The 15,378-nt window shown below is 46.5% G+C and overlaps 1 protein-coding gene across 15 annotated transcripts in view; it reads right to left on the reverse strand.

Annotated features, from left to right (window-relative positions):
* Window positions 1–15,378, reverse strand: part of LOC111075953 (basement membrane-specific heparan sulfate proteoglycan core protein) — a 44,201-nt gene that overhangs the window by 23,611 nt on the left and 5,212 nt on the right. For all 15 annotated transcript variants that reach the window (XM_041594500.1, XM_041594499.1, XM_041594498.1 and 12 more), the window contains exon 2: window positions 14,091–14,275. In XM_041594500.1, coding sequence (XP_041450434.1) covers window positions 14,091–14,193 — 103 coding nt within the window. In that variant the 5' untranslated portion in view covers window positions 14,194–14,275. The remainder of the gene's footprint in view (window positions 1–14,090; window positions 14,276–15,378) is intronic.

The raw sequence follows: 15,378 nt of genomic DNA on the forward strand, positions 1-15,378 counted from the left end.
TATAATATATAATCGAGTCGCAGAAGATAATAAACAATGTGCAGCATATCTTCCACAAATAATTGTACGTCTATGGGGCCTCCGACATTGTCTCTGGCTTTCGTGTAAATGAGTTTGGTTTGATGGGCGTTGGGCGGTGACTTCGCCGGGGGCTGTGACTGTGGCTGGGGCCATTGTCCTGCTCTAAATCAACAATTTGTCATCAGCAAAAGGCCGTAGACCGTAGACCGTAGACCGTATAGCGTATAGCGACCACGGGCAGGCTTTTATATTGGGTGGCAACTGTAACTGTAACCCGTAACCCGTAACCGTGCAACTGTGGCTGCCACTGAAACGACTGTGTGCTGCAGTGCTGCAAAGTTTTGGGGCTTCCACACAAATCGCCAAAGTTTTTCTTTCTTTCAGCAATTTTCAACACGAAGGCGAAGAAATTCCGTGGCTACAATTTGACAATTTCATTGCGGACAGACAAGCGGACAGGCAGGCAGGCAGGCGGGCAGGCAGGCGGGATAGACAGACAGACAGACAGACAGACAGACAGACATAAGGTACGAAGAGGAAAGAGAAGTTGCAGGCGGGAGTCAGAGCTGGAGGCGCCTCAAGTCAATTTGCAAACAAAACGAACGAACGAACGAACAACAGAGAGGCCAACGAAAGGGCAATAATATTTCTGTTATTTTTTGTGTGTTCCGGCTTATTGACATTAAAGATTCAAGGCCAAAAGCGGTGGCAAGTCCGTCCCTCCTCGAGTCCTGTCTGCACCAAAAAGGATTTAAATTGCCAAACGGTTCAACGGTGTGGCAGGTGGCAGATGGCAGGAGACGGGGCTCCAATTATGTGTCCAGACGTGTGATCCTAATCCGTTTGATGCCGAATCCCTGGCCAAACAACAAATTATAATCGGCAAGCCCAAGACACAGCAGAAACGGGGCAACAGTTTTTTTCTCGTCTTCTCTTTAGTTTCACTTTGATTGAAAATTGGATGCCACAGTGGGTAGTGGGTAGTGGGTGGTGTGGCATGCAGCCCCCCATTCGACCCGAACCACACCTGATGCTTCAGCAAATTCTTTATACATAAATATACATATGCGTATATAAGTACATAGATGTGTGTTTGCATTTCTTGTGTGTGGGGAAGCAGTTTAAATGCTGCTTGAAATAATTCAATTAGAAGACGTGTGAAATAATCTAAAACAGCAAAGCTCTGGGCAATCAACGCTTGAATAATGATTTAAAAAATCCTCTCAAGTCTGCAACTATTCAGGAATAACCCATATGATTTGTGCCATCACTTTGAATGCCTTACTATGTCTTCCGATTGGCCACTTTATGCTGGCTACTGGCTGTTTCTTCTGCTATAAACTCTGCATTTCAGGCATTTCTTCTAGGCAAATTCTTAAATTTTCTTCTTTGCTGCATGCCACTGTTTCGCTCTCGCTCTTCAGTTCTTCCGCTCTCTGGATTGTGGCACCTTCTTTTTAGTCTTTCTTCGCTGGGTGTCAAATGGAATTTCCTCTATTTTTCCTTCTTTTTTTCCCCTTGAAATGGGATCAGCATGGCATTGCATGGCCTCCGTCTGACCAATTTTTTTGTTGTTTCCAAACCATCCTCCTCCTCTGCATCCTCTTGCACTTGAACTTACAGCCAGCAGCCGTAGCCAGGAGCCGTGGCCAAGAGCTGTAGCCGGAGTAGTCTGGAGTAGTCCCCCACCCCGTCCTTGCAGTCCTTAGGAAAATTGCAGCGCGCAAAAAAAGAGCGCCAGGAGCAGAGCAGAGCAGAGACGAAGACAGAGCGTAAATTCGAGTCGATAATTGATATGCGGGCACATGGAAAACGCAAAAGAGCGCCCAACAAGCCAAAAGCCGCAAACAAACAAGTTAAAAGGTGGCACAGGAACGGGTGCTGGGATGGAGAGTCCCCGTCTGACAGCAGCTGCTTCGCCCCCCACCCCTGTAATGTGTGTGTGTTGGGGGGGTTGGGGTTAAGCTAAATTTTCACTTTGCGGTGGCATCAAGTGTGCCACAAACCAAACAAGCGGGCAAAAGCCAACACACAAAAAAAATTGTCAGAAAATTCAGTTTGTGGCAGGCAGCTGGCGGTAAGGGTGGGGCGGGGGTTTGGCTGCCTCTTGTCGTTTAAGAGCAATTTTCGCGGCAAAGCAGATTGATAATAGAAAGTATCTTTGATTTGATTATTGCTCGTTAGCGTCTCATCATCGCAGCCATCGAATCATTAACTCGCTTTATGCTTCATGCAAAGTGCACAACACAACACAGCAGCAGCCACGCCCGCCACTCCAAGGCGGGAGTGTACACTCAGCTGTAGCTGAGTCCTGTAGCTTTGTCTAGTTTAAAGCAAGTCCTGAAAGTCCTCAGGGGCCTCAGGGTACAGCAGCGCAGTGAAGGTCGCGCAAAACAAAAACGCTTTTTGCTTTTTGGCTGCTGGCTGCCATGCAAAAGTGTTATTACCATAGCCCCATGACCCCACACCACTATTGGGGGCTTTAATTAAGGCACCAAATGCTCAGAACTATCAGCGATAAACCCAACCATTCGTTTGATTCGTTTTATGTCCTATGACTAATCGATTTCCGTTCAACGGGAAATGCCACTGGCTGTGGCATATCCTCCTCCCCCCCACCCCCTCCCGATGAAGATCTCATCACATGTAATGGGTAATTGTCAGCTTAAAAGGAGGGGGCAGAAGCGGCAGTAGAAGGGTGGAAGGGTGGCAGCCATGTGCATGTATCGGATATTGGGCAGACAAGTTTGTCAATTTGTTAAAGAATAGTTTTGGGGCATTCATTCAAGCCCATGGATACACTGGAATATTCATTCGATATCAGTCACAAGATATTCTTCTTCTGTGAGTGTCGCCTGTCTTTTAGCTGATGAACTCGCATCCTGCCTGCCTGCCTGTCTGCCTGCCTGCTGCTGCAATCATTCGTGATCATATTCATTTGGTTATTAGCCTGCTGGCCGCCCGCCTGCTCGATGCATGTCAAGTGGCAGGCGGGCGACACCGACTGGCTGTCTGAGACTGACTCCTCCCCGACTCCGCGACGGATGGATGACTAGATGACTGGATGCCTGGCCTGATTGATGGCTTGATTCATATTCATATTCATATGCACTCGTCTTTCGGTGTTCTGCGTTCTGCGTTCGGCGTTCGGCCTTTTTCGGCTATGCAAACATGGCTACATGGCCCCAACAGTCAACGTCAAAATGGCAGCTTAACACGAAGCTCATGAATATGCACACACTCAGAGCCTCATGCCACCGTCACTGTGCCACCGATGTCTCTGCACCCCATCCATCCGCAGCTGCCCCTGTGGCGCGTTATTTAATGAGTCATTAGCTATGGAGGGGACTGCCGCTGCTGCTGCTGTGCTGCTGCTACACCGCAGTGGGGTCGTAAAGGTTGCCCCGAGTGTTTAGTTTTTGGTTGCAGTTTGCTTAACTCGCGATGCGCCCCAGTCACACACTGGCATATGGCGAGGGAGCGGGTGTGGAGAGAGGTGCAGCAAAACCGTGTCAAACGCCAGTGACAGTTGTCAGAGCAGATGCACATGCTGCCAATGCAGCTGCTGTTGCCACTGCCACTGCTGCTGCTGTTGCCACTGCCACTGCTGCTGCTGCAGGGGGCGACAATTATGTGGCGTCTGCAGTTTTAAGTGCGCCTTTGCATGTGCCTCTGTTTGCTGTAGCTCAAGCAGTGGCAGGCAAGCCCTTTACCTCTGAGCCGCCAGGCCAGTCGAACACACTGCCAGCCCTGCCACCCCAGCCACCCCAGCCAGCCCTGTCATCCCTGTATTCTCCTCCTTCTCCTCCTCCTCTTGCCACTGGCTTCTCCTTGTTCTTGGTCTTCTTCAATCTAGCCAACATTTCACTTATTCATTTGAGGCCATAAACACACAATGAAAATGTCGCATAAATACATGAAAAACTTAGCACATCGACCAGTAAATACCCTTGAACACTCCTCTCTTTACAGGGGAAGTAGCTTTCGCAGGTTTGTTTTCACCTCTCCAAAAATACAGTTTAAGTTAGTGCTTAGCTAGACAGATTGGCATTATTCTAGTACATTCTATGAATAGAGAGAGCGAGAGAACAAAACCCAAGAGATATTCTGCAGGTAGATCTGACATTTCCTGCTGGCCTGTCGCACAACAGCCAAACCACCCATGCAACCCACTGGCTGACTACTGGATGCACACAAATCAGTAGCCGAACAACGGGTAAATGGCTAAAACTAAGAGAGAGAGGGAGAGAGAGAGAGACATGGGGCCATATCAGCGACAACTTGTTGGCCGAAAAACTCTTTGCGGTGTAAGCCTCCGCCGTGTGTCTCCGCCGTGTTTCTCCTCCTGCGATGTGTCGTCTGCCTGCCTGCTAAATCGATGAAATTGTTTGACGTTGGCATGTGTGCCCTGCCCCTCCCCTGCCCACCGCTGTGGCAGCGCCACTGCACCTGTCTGCGGGTTAAAGTTTGCCACTGATTTGTCGCATTCCATGCGCAATGTGACAAACGTTAATTTTTGTGGCTTGTTTTGCATAAACTTTTGCTTTGCTGCCTTTTGCGTTTTTTCTTTTTGTTGCCCCCTGCAAGACACACTTCAGAGGGGGAGAAAGGTGGGTGTGAGGGGCTGAGGGGCATGCTACATTTGCGTTGTCATTGCGTGCGTCGTCTTAGTTACTCTGGCAATTTATGGCAAATTAAATAAATTTATCATTTGTGGCCACAGAAGCGCCGCCGCCGCCGGAGCAGGGCTGCAGGCAGAAGGAGGTGGAGAAGGAGACGCACAAACAGGGCTGAACTTTGGGGGTAAGCAAATGCCAAGGAAAAGGGGTAACTGTTTTTTTTTTTTTTTTTTTTAATTTGCAGAAGTTTGCCACAGCCTAGTAGGCAGAGGAGTGATAGTGTTAGAGCGGGGGAGCGGAGTGCAAGTGCGGAATAGGGAAATGCTCTTTTCCGAATGGCAGCCCAAAAGCTATGAAATGAAATGGTAAAAAATCGTTGCACGAATATTATTTTATTTATTTTTAATATTTTTCTACGCATTCTGCGTATGGATTAATACAAAAATCAAGAATTATCAGCTATGCAACCTCTTAAGAATAATAAAGAAATACTACAGGCTCTGCATTCAGTTTTAGTGCCTTTCGGCAATAATCCAGGTTCATTTAAAATCCAAGAAAATATATTTGGGAAATCTGCAATACAGTGTGGGAATAAATTGAGGATTGAGGATTATGTCCAACTGTATGCCGAATGACAGCTTAAGGGGGTTAGGGGCTTCCCTTCTGCTAAGAGAAACCGCTGCTGATGAACCCCAGCGATGAACGGAACACAAAACTCCAACAGGACTAAGTTGTTTCGCTTTTCTCTGTCTTTGCTCATTCCTTTGGCAGCTTGTTGATGGTTGTCGGTTACCGGTTACCGGTTGTCGTTGCCGCCTACCGTGGCAGTGGCTCCTCCTTCTTGTCCTCCTTCTCCTCCCGCCTCGTCTTATGGACAAAGTAAAAGTGTCAGCGCGTGCCAGGCACCAGAGGTTTGACTCAGGACACAGGGCTTGGGCAGCGAAGAAAAGTCACAGGGAGAACAGCAAACGGAAACTGAAAACCCAAAACCGAAAAGCAAAGACGAAGCCAAAAACCGGAGCCAGTGGCAGAGGCAGTGGCAGAGCCTGCCCCATGTTTCTGTATTGCAAGTTTCTTAAATACTTTTGCGGTGTCCCATGCCACCAAGTGAGGGAATGTCAGGGAACCCCAGCAGCAACCAACAGCCCAAGGCAACAATAAATGAGGTTTGGCCGAAAAATTGGCCATAGATTCATTGGAACAGAGAGGGAGAGACAGAGGGAGATATTTAGGGATAAAATTAGTGCTGCAAACGAAGTTTTTATATGGGAAAAATGTAATGAGTAAATTGGAATGCAGTTTGAGTGAATTTGCAGGCCCACAGGGGACAGAACACCTTGAACCCTCCCAAGAGAGATTCGATATGCCCTGAAGGGGTTCCACTATTATACTATCCATATTCTATTCTCTATTTTCTAGCATATTTTTTCGTTTCTCTCCGTGTAGCTATATGCACAGATTGTCTGTGGAATTTTCTACATATGTGTATATTGTAGAACATGTCGTATGCGTGATTCCTGTTGGTTTATGAGTTGTTGACTTTGACTGCAGTTGCACTGGCACTGGCACTGGCAGTGACAGTGGGAAGTGGGCAGTAGCAGTGGGAGTGGCAGTGAGTTGGCTGTGACTGAACCTGAGTCTGATGCGGGGGCTGGGTGGGATTTGCTGGCCAAATGGCAATGCATAAAGTGCCTGTGCATATGCAAATATTAAATACAGTTTATATATTTAATTTTCAAGTCTTGAAGTGGCAGCCATTTCAGCAGTCGTGTCGTGGTCGTCCGACGGTCGCTATCTTATGATATATCGCTGAGCAATTAAATTTTATCGGCCAGCGAGACGTCAAAAAGCACACACAGACACAGACACACACACACACAGACACACACACACAAACATGCGATAGAGAAAGGAGTAGTAGCCATAAATAGGAAGAGCAGGAAGAGAAAGGGTGCGAGAGAGAGAGAGACACGGTTCAATCCAAAAATTGTCATTAATCATCGCGAACAGAGCACGCAATGCCAAGCGGAAACAGGCAAACAGACAGATAGACACATAGACAGACAGACAGATAGAGAGAGAGATAGAGAGAGAGGCGCAGAGAGTGGTAAGGGTTGAGTGAGCAGAAGGGGGGGTATGGGCTTAGGGGTAATTGGGTGGGTGGCACATAACCATAATAACAATTTGTGTGTGACCAAATATTTGTGTGGAGTGCGGCAAGCCCGCAGAACAATTTCTATGATTGAGGCAGGACACGCTTCATCCTTTGCCAGCCAGCCAGCCAGCCCGCCCGCCCACTTCAGACACCCTCTCACTCTGGCATGCTCTCCTCTTACACCCCCCTTGAATGTTCACCCCCCTTGAATGTTCACCCCTTTGAAGGATGAAGTTCATTGCCAAAAGCAGGCCAAATGCCAAAAACATGACACATGTACATATGTACATATGTATGTACACATGTACATATGCATGTACATATGTATGTATGCAAATGGAGTAACATTTTCCAAAATGATTCATGAATCAGAACACAGCTGATCGATGGATGGGATGGACCAGAGAGCGGCCCACAAATGAAAATAGTTATAGAAATGGAAATGGAAATGGAAAGCTGAGAGTGGGGAGTGGGGAGTGTGGAGTGGGGAGTGAGCGACGAATAGGGAGACCCATCTCTGTGGGGAGATTTGTGTTTAGCCTATAAAGTAACCCCAAACGAATGACGATTCATGCAGAAGCAGCACAGTGGAATCTAGAAGAATTACATGCGTGTTTTTTATGCGAAAGATATACTCGATTGAGGCATCATTCGCCCAAGCAGCCTTTGGCATTAAGTTTGCATTTATGGGAAGCACATTTGGAGTACGGAAAGAGAAAACATCCCTCAATAGCCCCAGGACAGTTTTCCGCTTAAATGTGTGCGTAGGTTCGACTTTATACGGCTGAATGCGTTTGATGTAAGCTAAGTGCTCTTTGGATTTGTCATCACTGAATGACTGAGCTCCTGCCACGCGCTTTAAGTCTTACATCAGTGTATGTATGGTACACTCATTCATACATACATACTCGTAAATATCATTCATATGAGGCACAATGCAATCGATTGATGAATGAGCGAATCAATGATTGGGCGCTGCCAGCCAGCGACTGGCTCCACTCCCATTGTCTCCCATCGTTTCTTACAATTTTAATCGATGCTGCAACTGCAATTCCCCCACCCCCCCGTAGAGAGTATCGCCTGCATTACACATGATTCATTCTGATCGCGTAATAAATCGAATTCGGAATGCATGAATAATGAACCAAGAACCAAGTGCTGTGGCTCAGGGGCTAGGGAGATTCATATTTAAATTTTGCTTTCGTTTCATTCGATTGGAATGCACTTTCGATTCCCTCGGACTCTCAGCTTTTATTGAGCTTCCAATGGGGCAAAAATTATCAGGGGGGGGGGATCTGCTTGGAGATCTGCTGAGACAGGAGGATCTGTGTTCTGTTGACTCCTTTCCGTTGGAGCAAATATTAATGGCTCGAAATTTTCTTTTTCTGAATGAGCTTTGCACATTTAAATTTACAATTATTTATGGCGCTGGCTCCCCTACCCACCCCACCCCACCGCTCTCTCTGTAGCTGTCCCTATCTTTATGCCTCTCTGACTGTCTCTCCTTCCCTCTCCATTTCCTTCTTTCTGAATCTTTCCTTGGCACTCGGCTTCTGGTATTTGCATTGACATCATCAGGCAGCAGCAGCTGATCATCATCATCCTGATCATCATAATCATTATCACGGCATCAGCTGTCAGGCGATGATGTCAAGCTGCCTGTAATAGTAATTACAAATTGTGCACATACATAGGCACATGTATGTACATTCATACATAGATATGTATGTATGTCGTGACACAGTCCCTCCATCTCCTTCTCCTTGCACTGATCTTTTTAGCTGCCGCTTTGCTGACGGCATCGTTTATCGTTGTGGATGCTCGATTAAAATTCTTTCCGTCATTTAGATAACGTACCCACACCCACACCCGCACCCGCACCCGCACCCCACCCCCACCATTGACGGGCGGGCCACTGGTGGCGGCGGACCAGCGGTGGGGTTTCTACAGATTTTTGCATTGCTGATAAAATTTCATACAAAAATTATAAGAGTCGCGTAGAAACGAGTGCATACATAAATATGTACATTGTACATACATAAATACATATAAATACATATATATGTATGTATAGTTGTGGCTGTGCTGCCTGCTGCTGCGTGCTGCCTGCCCCCCCCCCCACAGTAACCCAGTAACGACTTCGACTTCGTCTTGGTCGACTCTTGGGTGCAGCCAGCCAGCAATTTGAGTACATTGTCGACACGACTAATACCCTGTAATTTGGCTGGGGGAAATTACTCCCATTAGGCAGGTGTGATGATGACAGGCTAGAGAGAGAACTTGAAATTGAATGCAACTCGAAGGCATTCCTTGTCAGTGTGCGTGGGGGGAGGGATGGGGGGGATTCATAAATAATTGGTGGCTGAAGTGCAGACTTAAGAGTACGTGGGGCGTGAGCAGAGTGTGGGGTGTGGGGTGTGGGGTGTTGGAGTGGCAGGGAAAAAGGAAACAACATTTTTTATTCTACGATTATGATATTCCCTCCAATCAGTGACATTTTCCAGCACACCAATACGTATACGCATTTTTTGCACTTTTATTTGTAGCTTTGCAGCTGCGTATCTCTATCTATCTATCAGTTAATATCTATTCTCATCCCTTTTACCATTTATATCCTTTTATTTTTCTTCTATTTTCAGTTCTTATCGCTTTTTGCTGCCATATCTTTATGCTGCCTCTCAACCAGATACACAGATACCCAGAGGTAACTTTCTCTTCTGCCTTTTTTTGTGTGTGTCCTTTTTGTATCTTTTATTGCATTTGCATGCCCAATGCCATCGCCTTATTTTTGTTTTCTGTTGCTGCATTATCTATGTATTTCTTTTAATATCTTTATCTGAAGATATCTTTCAATGTGTGCTTCTTATCTGTTCTTCATGTCTGGTAGATTTGCCATATCTTTTGATCTGCTTCTTTCTCTAGCTCTCTCTCTCCCCCTCCCACTCCCACTCCCACTCCCTTTCTCTTTATTTCTAGATTTAAATTTGTTTCTCCTTGCCTGCCTATCGCTCCATAATTTACCTGCATGTCCATAGTCGTTTCAGCCCTCCACCCCCCCCCCTACCAGGTCATACCCTTTACTCTACCCTCTTCGCATAAGCTTTTCTTTTGTTTTTCCGTTTTGCAAATTGATTTCCTTTTTCGCAATTCAAATGCCGCCGCAGTTTCCCTTTCCGATGGATGAATAGTTGAATGGCAGGCCGCGCGCGCTCGCCTATCTGTTAGATACATTATGCGGTATCTATGGCTGTATCTACGGCTGTTTCTGGAGCTCTATCTGGAGCTGTAGCTGTAGCTGAAGCTGTAGCTGTTGCCGTCGCCGTAGCTGTTGGCTGCATCTGCATTGTGCTCGTAAATTCACTTTTGCTGTCCAATGTCGATTTTGTCGGCTGTCGCTGGTCTGCGCCGTTGTTGCTGGGTTGTCCGTTGTCCGTTGTCGCTGTTTCTGTTTTGCTGTCGCTGTTGCTGTCGTTGTCATGCAGGTCTGTCAGCGTCTGGTCTGGCATTTGCATAGAGCGGCAAATAAAATAAAAATAGATAGATATAGAATGACAAGAGCGAGGCGATGGTGACTGTGAGCCACAAATTAATAAAGACACACTTCACATATGTAGCATGCACCGATATCTATTCAGATAGCGATACAGATACAGATACTGTTGCAATTAACAGCATGCATTGGGCATCAGTGTATCTATCAGATACTTCTTCGATCGAAGGCCAAGTGTTTGTCAGGCCTGTCAATCGGAGATCAGAGCAGTCCGAGGGGCCCAATCAAATGATAATTCAAATTGCACTTACAAGCTGCATAAATTTGCATGCACATATCTGAGGCTGAGTCTGAGTCTGAGCTGAGTCTGAGTCTGAGAGAGGTGGCAAAATGTATCTTTAAGATACAGTGGAGTAGCATTGCCCCGGGGGGCGTGGAGTGTGGGATTGGTAGCGCAGACTGTTGCTGCTGTCAGCCAAAGAATTAAGTCACGTATTTAATCAGCTAAACACGAAATCTCCTTCCTCTGCGCCACTCTCCTTCACCGCACTCTTCTTTCGCGCGTTGCCCATTGTCAGCGACAATGTTTCGCCATCGCATTCGTCGCATTCGCATTGCCATTTCCCCTCCACTTCCTTGTGATCCTTATTCCTCTTGCCTGATTTCTGATTCCTATTCCTGATTCCAATTCCTATTCCGTCTGTGCAGTTTTTTCTTCCCAGTTTTCACTCTTCACATTGCCACAAATAAAATACAAAAAATAAGAAAAATCAAAACAGCATGCGAAAACTTTTGCAAACGCAGTTTTCTGCTGACATTTCGCACGCGCCGCCCGCTCTCAGGCAACAAGCAACAAGCAAATTACGTGCCCCCTCAGCAGCAGCAACAGAGAGTTACCCCCAAAAAAAGGGATGGGCATGGGGCTGGTGGCTGGTGGCTGGGAGAGTGTATGCTGGGGCATGCCCCATGGCATTTAGACGTTTTGACATTTTTGTTAATGGCATAAGCATCAAATTACATACGAGTCATACTACAAGGCAGAATCTATTCGCCCGTCGGCCAGTGAAGGGTTCTCCCGCTCCCAGATACCCCAAGCAGTACACACGCCGACATACGTGTATGGACACCAGCACCAACACAACAACAACAGCAGCAGCAGCAGCAGTAGCACACAATGCCAGAACAGCCAGAACAAATGAGTGGGGCCAGAGAGAGAGAGACTATGGCACTGCGACTAACGATTACCCATTAATGAACGCCTTTCCAGGCAAGTGGAGCAGCTAGAGAAATCTATTTACATTTTTTATGCCATTTTTGGCTGGAATAAAAATTTCAATTTTCAAAATGGATGGACGCATAAATAAATAAATAAAAAAAAAAAAATAAATAAATAAATAAATAAAAAAATAAATAAACAAATAAAAAAAATAATGAAATAATAAAATAAATAAATAAAGAAAAATAAATGGATAAGCCACATATTTGGAATGTTTTGAAGGGCACCCGAAGTAAACAACACTCCTTGCCATGAGGCAGTACATTTAATTTTATTTCTTTCCCTGCGCCTGTGGCATAGATCATACCCTCCTTTCGCGCCGAGGGGCTGCTGCTACAGGGTATGCATAAAAGAATCTCGGCCAGCAAAAAAAAGAAAAAAAAAAACAACTTTAATCTGCGAACGGCAAACGCAAACGCGAGGCAAAGGCAAACAATCCAAAACCAAACGGTAAACAAGCGAACGAACGACAAGTGTAATGTCTAGAGTTAACCCTGAAAAAAGAGCTGAAAGGAGAGCGGCTGAGCGGCCGACTGCAGTTGGAGAGCCCACACAGTGCTTGCCGAACTGTAAATAGAAAATGCACTTCAAGGCACAGAATGCATTGCCATTGAAAGCGTTTCAGTTCTGTTCTTTTCTTTTCTTTAGTTTTTTTTTGTATTCTTCTAATTGTTCGCGTAGCCAAGCGCTTACATCAGCGCATGAGCAACATGCAACTTGCCACACACTCTGCCCCCTCACTCGCTCTCCCTCTCTTTCACTCTCTTTGCAGCAAACTGTTGCCTTTAGCATTTATTTATTCAAGAGTCTCAGCAGATCTCATTTCATTTCATTACATTTCACTTGTCGTTTGGCTTTGGCTTTGGCTTTGGGTTTGGGTTTGGCTTTCAGGAAGCGCTTAGAGCAGGCAACCAGAAAACTTGCTGCCACCAGAGCAGGCAGCAAGGGGGTGCAGCTGTGTGTGTGTGTGTGTGGCACATTGTACTAAAAATAAACATTTCTCAATTCATTCTTCTCCAGCAGCAGCAGCAGCAGCAGCAGCAATTCGGAGCAACAAACAGCCAAAGAGTCCAAAGTCAAAAGCCAAACAAGAAAATTCCGAATTGAAAAGTTTTCAATGCAAACACCACGACCATTGTATGCCCTACAATGGAGTGGGTGGTGTGGCCCCACCTCAACTGCTGTTGGCTGTCCAACAAATTAGCTAGACTTGCAGTCGAATGGCTCTCGTTGCAGATCCTCATCGCGCACTGACGCTGAATGATGATGACTTTGGAGTTATTTCTGCAACGATTAGTGCAGAAAATACTCAACGTAGGCGTACGCGTATAGGCAGAGTCTATCCATCCATCCATCTATCTATCTATCTCGTGACTCTGTTTGTTTGTTTGTTTGGTTGCCTGCTGAGGTTGCAGCTTCTTCAATTGAGATCAAGTTACGTTTAATGAAGTCAAGGATGACATTGTAGTAAGTACCCTTCCCTTGACTGGGGGCCCCCCACAGCAAACAGTTTTTAATTTCTCCTCAGAGCTGCACTTACAACTGCAACTTCCCCCCCGGTGGCGGTGGCGGTGCCTCTGCTCTATTGTTTGGCTGCTTCTCTATTTCTATTCCTGGTGTATCCGATGTCTCTCCCTCTCTCTCTCTTCTCTCTCTCTCTCTCTGATCTTTCTCCCACTGACCGTGACCGAGGCCGAGGCCTAGAAACAAAAAAAAACAGTTAGCACGATGACAAAGCCCAGCCCGAACCCCTACAATGGGCAGGGCGGAAGCAAGTCTTTTGATTACTGGATATGGCGAATAATATGCTGTCAAAGAGATAACCATTTTGATTCAAGTATTCGAGGAAGTAGCAAATATTCAGGTACCCAGCAGATGCATTCTTTGGGCATTTGTTTGCCTCAGTTTCCCCCTGCTTTGTGGCTCCCTTAACCATCTATCGAATGTGATCTGCATTGCTTCCTGCCACTGGCTGTCTGTGTGGAACTCCAGTCTGCTGTCGGGGCAGGATAGGGGCATTCTTTGTCATCTGCTTATCAAGATGATGCCACATTCTATTCTTAGATTATAGCTTAACGCTATGATCTCTGTGGTGTTGCAAGTCTGTTGAGTGCGGGCTCTTCACGCTCTTCTTAAATTAAGATGTTTGTGCAAATTAATTGGTGGCTGGCATCATTATTACAGCAGCGACAAACAATTAGCCTAGATTTGCGCAAGACTCAAGACTCAAGACTCGAGAGTCCGAGAGTCGAGTCGAGAGTCGAGCCACTTGCACTTCCAATCTCTGCATCATCGTCAGCATCATCGTCATCTGTTGCAGCTGCATTCCTGCACCATGTGGCAATTGTTGTCACTTGTGGAGCAATTAAAATGGGATGAATGGCGAATGCCATGCGTTCGATTGAAATGAATTGCCATCGAGTGGGCATCCACACGCATCTTCTCCCATCCTCTGCCCAGATTGATGCGATTTAATCGATCGCTCAGTTGCGACTACAAGGGATCAGGGGGGCAGGGTCAAGAACTTACCAAAGGAGATCCATGAGCCACGTGCCTGGGTGCTCTCGGGCCGCTCGAGGGCCAGGAGGGAGCACAGCAGCCACAGGGCTGCTGCCCACAGCCGCCTACCCATTGCGGATGTGTGGGGGTGTGCGGATATCGGCTATGCGGCTGCTGCTGCTACTGCTACGGCGGATGCGTAAGCCGGACTCAAACTATGGGAAAAATTATAGAGTATTTTCCTTCAGGGGAACCAACAACAACAACAACAGCAACAGCAAACACACACACACACATCAGCGCACATGCGCAGCACACATCAGCGCAGCAGCAGCAGCTTTTGGAGTGCTCGGAAAATTCAACTGTTCTGTTGTGTTCCTTTTTTTCTGTTGTGGGGCGCATAAAAATCACAGCAGGCGACACGAAACCCACAACCCACCGAACCCCGAACCCCGAACCCCGGACTGAGGCGACACTTCCGCAAACAGGAGGCGACACCAGCGACAAAGCGACAAAGAAGAAGAAGGATACTTTAACACACATTTCCGCTACAAATGAAAGCAATGAAGAGCGCCTCTCATGCCCTTGCTCATGCCCCCCCAACAACCATTTTAGTGGCAGGCAGCAGCCATCCCGTCCGGACCTTAGCATTGGACACTTCCGTTTTTGTCTATGGAGCAGCAGCAGCACCAGGAAAGAGCAACTCTCCCACTCTCTCTCCCAGTCTCTCTGGCTCTCTTGCTGTGTTTGTGCCACATTAAGTGTTGGCTTAATTTTAAATAAACGCAACACAACACAGCACAACCTTCAGCCCCTTCCACCCACGCATTTGTTGTAACCTTCAGCCTCACATTGCTGCCTCATCAAGTGGGTGCCCCTGTCCCTGTCCCTGCCCTGGCCCCACGCTGCGGAGGCCTTCATCAGCATTCAATTGTTGGGCAAAAGAAAATCCTTAAAAATATATTTCCATATCCCTTAATTTTTTTCTTATGGCCCTGCCCCCCCCGACGGCATTATGGATATGATTTTTGAGAGAAAAGAAACAAGATGAAAGCCTAGATGGGTTTTTTTTCTGTGGAAGATTGAGGAAAATTTATCGAGAGATCTAACACTAGTGCAGCGGCTCAGGGCATACGAGGAAACTTTGAGGAAACCCTAAAGGGAATTAGCTTGAGAGATTACCAAAATTGTGCTCTGGCTTAGAGTTTCTTTTTTAATAGTTTAAAGGGAAAAATAATTGTAATTTGATATAAAATTAGCAGAGCATAAATAAATGGAGAGATAAATAGTTCGGTGGAGCGCCATAAACATTTATATT

The sequence above is a fragment of the Drosophila obscura genome, unplaced genomic scaffold (assembly GCF_018151105.1).
Source record: "Drosophila obscura isolate BZ-5 IFL unplaced genomic scaffold, ASM1815110v1 contig_29, whole genome shotgun sequence".
NCBI lineage: Eukaryota > Metazoa > Arthropoda > Insecta > Diptera > Drosophilidae > Drosophila > Drosophila obscura.